The 6,308-nt window shown below is 47.7% G+C and overlaps 1 protein-coding gene across 1 annotated transcript in view; it reads right to left on the minus strand.

The window, feature by feature from the left end:
- ME3 (malic enzyme 3, NADP(+)-dependent, mitochondrial) overlaps positions 1 to 6,045 on the minus strand; it is a 136,835-nt gene extending 130,790 nt beyond the window's left edge. The window contains exon 1 of the mRNA XM_014958263.1: positions 5,656 to 6,045. Within this exon, the coding sequence (XP_014813749.1) occupies positions 5,656 to 5,844 (189 nt within the window). The 5' untranslated portion in view covers positions 5,845 to 6,045. The remainder of the gene's footprint in view (positions 1 to 5,655) is intronic.
- Positions 6,046 to 6,308: the final 263 nt, after the last annotated feature.

Consider the following 6,308-nt stretch of genomic DNA (forward strand, 5'->3'; position numbering starts at 1 on the left):
TACAAAGCTGCCAGACCCATCTCTAGTAGGGACCTTACTGCATGGCAAACCCCTCCGAAATCAAAACCAAGCCACAAACTACTGCTCTTCACTTCTTCTTTTGAGTTAGCGCTGTCTTTCAGCAGCTTCAGTGAATTCATCACTAATTCTGAGGAACACCAACGACTCAACATACAGCAGCACAGGTTTCTAACATCAGTAACATTATACATCATGCTACTTACGTGGGACAAGGCTTGAAGCCTGCTGAGGTCAGTGGAGTGAAGTCTATTTACAGGACCAGTATATATAATATACTGAGTCTTCCTACCAGTATCCACAGTGTTCCCAAAGTAATCAACTGGTTATTTGTCACGCATTTCACTAGATGCAATGAACAGAGATGCTGAACGAGCTGTAAAGTTCAGCCCTGGACATATTGTAACTGCAACACTATCAATTTTCATACTAGTTATCAAAGAGTTTGTGTTATTTAAGTGCATTTCTTATTCAAGTGCCAAAAAACTTAGTCCACCCTATGAAACAAGAGCTACATTCTCTGCCCTACCAAACCATGCCTGGTGTAAGGATTAAGGCTTCTCTGAAAGAAAGGGCACGATAAAAAGAAAGCAACATAGCTGCCAATCTGATTGATTTCCACAACTTAAAGGTAATTTTAAAGGTATTTTTGTAACATACTCTGCTCAGAAAACACAAAAAAAGCATTTTGGTCCAAAGGAGATTTATTTATATTAATATCTTATAATGACTGCAAGCATAGACTCAGCACTAACGAGAGCTGCCCAACCAACACTTCCAAGACCTCTCAAGGCAGTTACAAGGGCTGGAGGCAAACCAAGGACCAACATCTTGCAGGGCTCATACAACACGGACAGAGGCAGGGTCTGCCTCAACAGCAATGGACTCCCTCTGCACTTCATGCTTTTCCACGAGAACTCTACTCCCAAAGCACAAGAGGTTTCCCAAAGGGGACAGAGACAGCGTTGGAGAGAGATTATACAGAGAGACTGGAAGGCAGATGGCCTCCTGGCTGTGCTAGGATAAGGGAGAGGGACTGGAATCCAAGCTGAGGGACTTCTGCTGGTTGCTGCCAATACCATAAGGACCGACAGACTTAGCTTGGGCTTAGTTTGCTGACCATGGCGTAACAAGTTCTTTGGTACCAAAACATTTGGAAATGCCATCGCCAAAAGATACTTTGGACTAAAAAAAAAAAATAAATAATAAAATATGCTTGACATTAACACAAAACAAAAATGAAATTCCACATGCCAGGATGGAGGCCGAAACAAATCTAACAGAGCATATTTCCCAAACACCCACCATATTTGCCAAAATATCGGCCCAAAGCTCAGCTCCTTGGAGTTTGCTTCCACCGAAGTCAATGGGGATACACCTGGGCTTGACTGATGAAGTAAAGAGCAAGGAGACACACAAAAACAGCCTCTCCATGCTGGACACCACCGAAGGCTCAGCACAGTGCTCCAGCTCACTCACGTTTCAACTCTAGAAGAGTTAGAGCATGATTTGATGAAGAGCTCTCTCTCAGCTATGGTTTGGCTTGGGTCTGAAGGGTTTGCCCAAGACAGCGTCTTGTTTCATATCCCTAGAAACAGGAGAGTCCTACCAAGTCAGTTCATCTACACCAGCATCCTGTCCCCAGCAGTAGCAGCCATAAACCTTAAGAAGAGTAAACAGCACAGGTAAATAGAATAATAGAACCACAGAATGGTTAGAAGACCATCGGAAGGGACCTTAAAGATCATCTAGTTCCAACCCCCTGCCATGGGCAGGGACATCTCCCACCACACCATGTTGCTCAAAGCCCCATCCAGCCTGGCCTTAAACACATCCAGGGATGGGGCATCCACAACTTCCCTGGGCAACCTGTTCCAGTGTCTCACCACCCTCACAGGAAAGAATTTCTTTCTGGTATCTAATCTAAATCTCCCCTCCTTCAATTTAAAACCATTACCCCTTTTCTTGTCACTACACTCCCTGACAAAGAGTCCCTCTCCAGCTCTCCTGTAGGCTCCCTTCAGATATTGGAAGGATTGGAAACAGGATACTCTTCCCCTGCATGCTCCCATCCTTTCACCATTTTCAGTTTGGTGACTTTCTAAGGCAGGTGTGGGTTTAGTGTATTTAGTAACACCCAGTGAATTTTTTTTTTACATGAACTTGTCCAGTCTAAAACTTGTCTCCTGAAACTTCCTGGAACATCTATGGGCTCCTGAAAAATAAAAGGGGAACCTCCAAACTCTGCCCATTTCATACTCCCCCTTTGCAAAACATGGGCAGATGGCAAGTTAACAAATGCCAGGAGGCACACAACCACTTCAAGCCCTGTGGGCACCTCAGTAGTTAGATGTCCATCCAGACCTAGAGGTAGCCAAGCGGAGATTCCAACTGTAAGAATAAAACCCCATGGATTTAGAGAGGAGATTTACTAATTTCAAAACAGAATCCTGCCTCCATTTGATCTTGCCAACTGCCATTTCAGACACACTGTTCCTGTGCTCATTACTAATTTTGTTTAAATGCAATCATTTTACAAATCCAGCTAATTTTAGGCCTGTTTCACCGCAGTTGCCAAGTAGAGCCATGTGTAAGACCGTATCAGCTTTTCTCAGCTGCAGTGGCAAATTACTGACACTATGTTCAAAGAACCCTCCGTGAGGTCAATTCTGATCCCTGCAAAGCTGAAGAACAAACAAACTTTCTGCATTTTAATGATGTGTGCAGCAGTACATTCCAAAAACACTGCAGAAACGTACAGCAATTCTTTAAAGTTTCGGTCTTAGAGATCCAGGCCGGTAATTTTGTTTGGTTTGGAGTTTTCTTTTCAGTAATTCATTATGACACATTCCATGAAAAGCAACAGAGAGCACGCACATCAAAAGAGTACAGGGTATTATCCAGAAGCCCCCAAATTGTGACTCCTGCAGTGCGCTTTGCAGAAAAGTCTCATGTGTTATCTCAACCCTTCAAATACGGCAATATCCTGCCACTCCAAAGACAAACTGTGACCTCCAGCTCTGCATCTGTTTTGATGGCAGATCTCCAAGGAGGCCACGATTTATCTCAAAATTAGGACTTCCAGAAAAATGCATGAAGTGCTGTCAACCTCCCAATGTGAACAGTGCAGTCAGGTGTCACCAACAAATTGCAGTCGATTCTGGACAAGACAAGATTTTCCATAGAATCATAGAATTGCCTAGGTTGGAAAGGGACCTTTAAGATCATTGAGACCAACCATCAACCTAACACTGACAAAGCCACCACTAAACCATATCTCCAAGCACCACATCAACCCATCTTTTGAATGCCTCCAGGGATGGTGCCTCAACCACTTCCCTGGGCAGCCTGTTCCAATGCTTGACAACCCTTTCAGTGGAGAAATTTTACCTAATATCCAACCTAAACCTCACCTGGTGCAACTTGAGGCTGTTTCCTCTTATTCTGACACCTGTTAGTTGGGAGACTGACCCCCACCTCAACTACAACCTCCATTCAGGTAGTTGTGGGGGGCAATAAGGTCTCGCCTCAGCCTTGGGTTCCTTTTGGGTCCCTACAGGTATGTGGTCAAATTGGGAATTGTCCAGCTCAGTCTATGTTCGTTAAAACATAAAGAGGGCACGTGAACTTGACAGAGTCCCTGGAAGAACGGAGGAACCATGAAGAGCATATCTGAAATGAGCAAAATTGCACACATCTTCAGAACTGAAAGCACTGTCAGAGAGACAACACAACACCTCCTTGAGCACACCAAACACGAGGCAACTTTGATAAATAAGGTTGCAGGTAAGAGGTGTCCCATCTTTCATCCCAGGGTCTGCATGATGAATTAGCTTTTCACAAGGCTGAGGCTCCACAGTAGAAGACTTGTCTTTCACCAAGTCCAGCATGCTGCTGTCCTCTCAGCAAGTCACTTACTTACATGTGGCCAAGGCTTCTATCAAATCCTCCTGGAATCTGGCTTGCACCTGGATCACCACCTAAGAGTCTCACTGGTTTTCTGCGGTTATCTGACATTGTTAAGATGTTTAGGGTTTCAAATTTTGCAGCATTCAAAGGCAGGAAAAGAACTACTTCATGAAAACACGCAACCAGCTCTTCTTTACTCTCCTATTAGTTCTGAGACTGTTCTGTCAATTGAAAACAACTGCTATGGCCTTTTAAGATCCCAAATACCCCTCAGAAAAAAATGCTCACATTTCCAGAGTCCTGCCCTTGGATCAAACATGGGCTGGAATACTTTGCAACAGAAGGAAGAACAGTTTAAATAGTACAGGAACATGCAGTGCCCTTAAAGTCTCATCAGCACAGATGAAGCACAACCGGTTCTGTCCTCAAAGTCCCTCCTACTGTACAAGGACTTAAGCTACAAGATTTCCTTGCATGTGACTTCCCCAATGTCACACAGAAAGTCTGAGACACAAGCAAAGCCAGTCTCAGAGATGGAACGCAATGGCAAGACAGCTTTTTCCTCTAAATTTTCCCAAAAATGCGTAGTCAAGCAAGCTCTTATACACAAGACATAGACTGGCCAAATCATGTAAGGACTGAGATAACTCCTTTTCAATCCATGCTTAATACAGTGTTGGCAACCCCACCAACTATCAATATTACATTTAATATCTCCTTATTTTTCAAGTAGTAGGAAAGTTATCTTCACTTTACTACACAAAGTACAAGTTGTCATCCAGAGAGTCTCCAGTCCAGAAGAAGGCACAGGAGGCTCACGTACCAGATAGCCACACACCAAGCAGAAGACAAACAGTCACAACCCCACCAACTATCAATATTACATTTAATATCTCCTTATTTTTCAAGTAGTTTACGTATTTATAGTTATTTCTAGGAATATTAATACGTGAAACTGGAATCCATCATTCTACAATCTGACGTATTTGATCACCAAATCTGCATACGCATTATTATTTCTTTTTCCCTTAAAATTATGGAAAGGGATGGAAGAGAGATGGGAAAGGGGCTAAATGACAGGGTCTCATTTTGCACACCTTGCAGACTTTGTGGGAAACCTTTCTCCTAAACCTTTTTGGGATTTCCCCTCCTCCGCCCTTTTTTTTTTTTTTTTTTTAAATGTTGAGGTTTCCTCAATACCAAGCATGAATACATATTCATCACAGCAAAAACGTGCTGCTTTGGTAGCGAATGCCCACTGCTAAGGAAGACTTACAAGAAGAACCACACGTTTGTTTTGACGCGAAGGCATAAACGATCAGTTCCACCGCTACACGCCTATTACAACATCTACCAAAATACCCCAGCTCTTGGAATTGGATTTTTAGGACTGGGCGTGCTTTCTCCTTCCCATTTTTTTTTGTGATTTCAGGCGAATGGCTTGGGGGTCCCAGCCAAAGCCACTTCTGCCCTACACAGGTTCTTCCAGTGCCACCACCACCAGGGCAGAGGGAGGGAAACCAGGCGACTGGCTCCCAAGGAGGCCACCTACAAAACTCATCCCATGAGTGAGACCAGATCAATCTACAACCCCTCCTCCCACCTCCCCCAACATTTCTCCCCCTTTCTGGTGCGGGGCTGGACCCCTGGGGATGGATCACGGACAACGCTGCTGGGACCCCCACCTCCCACCCCACCGGGCCCCTCTCCCCCCCCGGCGGCACCCACCTTGTTGAGGTGGGGGTTCCTGGTGATGTCGTAGCCCCGCTTTTTGAGGGCCAGGGCCCTGCCGTGGGCGGCCGGGTTCCCCCCCGCCGAGGAGCAGCGGCCCCGGCTGAGGCTGAGGAGAAGCGGCCTCCGGCCGGCCCCCGCCATCCGCAGCAGGCGGCCGCCCGCCCCGCCGCACACCGGCACCATCGCCCCGGCCGCGGCTCCTGCGGGCGGAGACGGCGTTAACGGGAGCCCGGCGGGGCGGGAAGGGCGCGGCCAGAGGGCGGGCCCGGCCCCAGGTGCGCCAAGGCCCGGCCCGGCCCCTCACGGTCCCCGCCGAAGCGAAAGCAAACCTGGGAAGCAGATCCCGACCCCACACGGCGGTCGCGCCTCCTCCGTTACCTGTTAAGGCTCAGCCGGCGGCTGAGGGGAGGGGGGGTGCCCGCCGGGGCCCCGCCTCCGCCGGGGACAGCGGGGACAGCCGGGCCCGCCGCCGCCCGGGCTATGGGGGGGACGGACGGACACAGCGGGAGCGGGTTGGCCCGGCCCGGGCTTCGCCTTCCCGCCATGGCCGGGCCTGAGGGAGCCCCGAGCCCCGCCGCCGCCGCCGTGCCCTCCGCTCCCCCGGAGGATTGAAGGGTTTTTTCCCCTTAACCTTAACGAAGGGCACC

Source organism: Calidris pugnax, unplaced genomic scaffold (assembly GCF_001431845.1).
Source record: "Calidris pugnax isolate Ruff unplaced genomic scaffold, ASM143184v1 scaffold252, whole genome shotgun sequence".
Classification (NCBI taxonomy): Eukaryota; Metazoa; Chordata; class Aves; order Charadriiformes; family Scolopacidae; genus Calidris; species Calidris pugnax.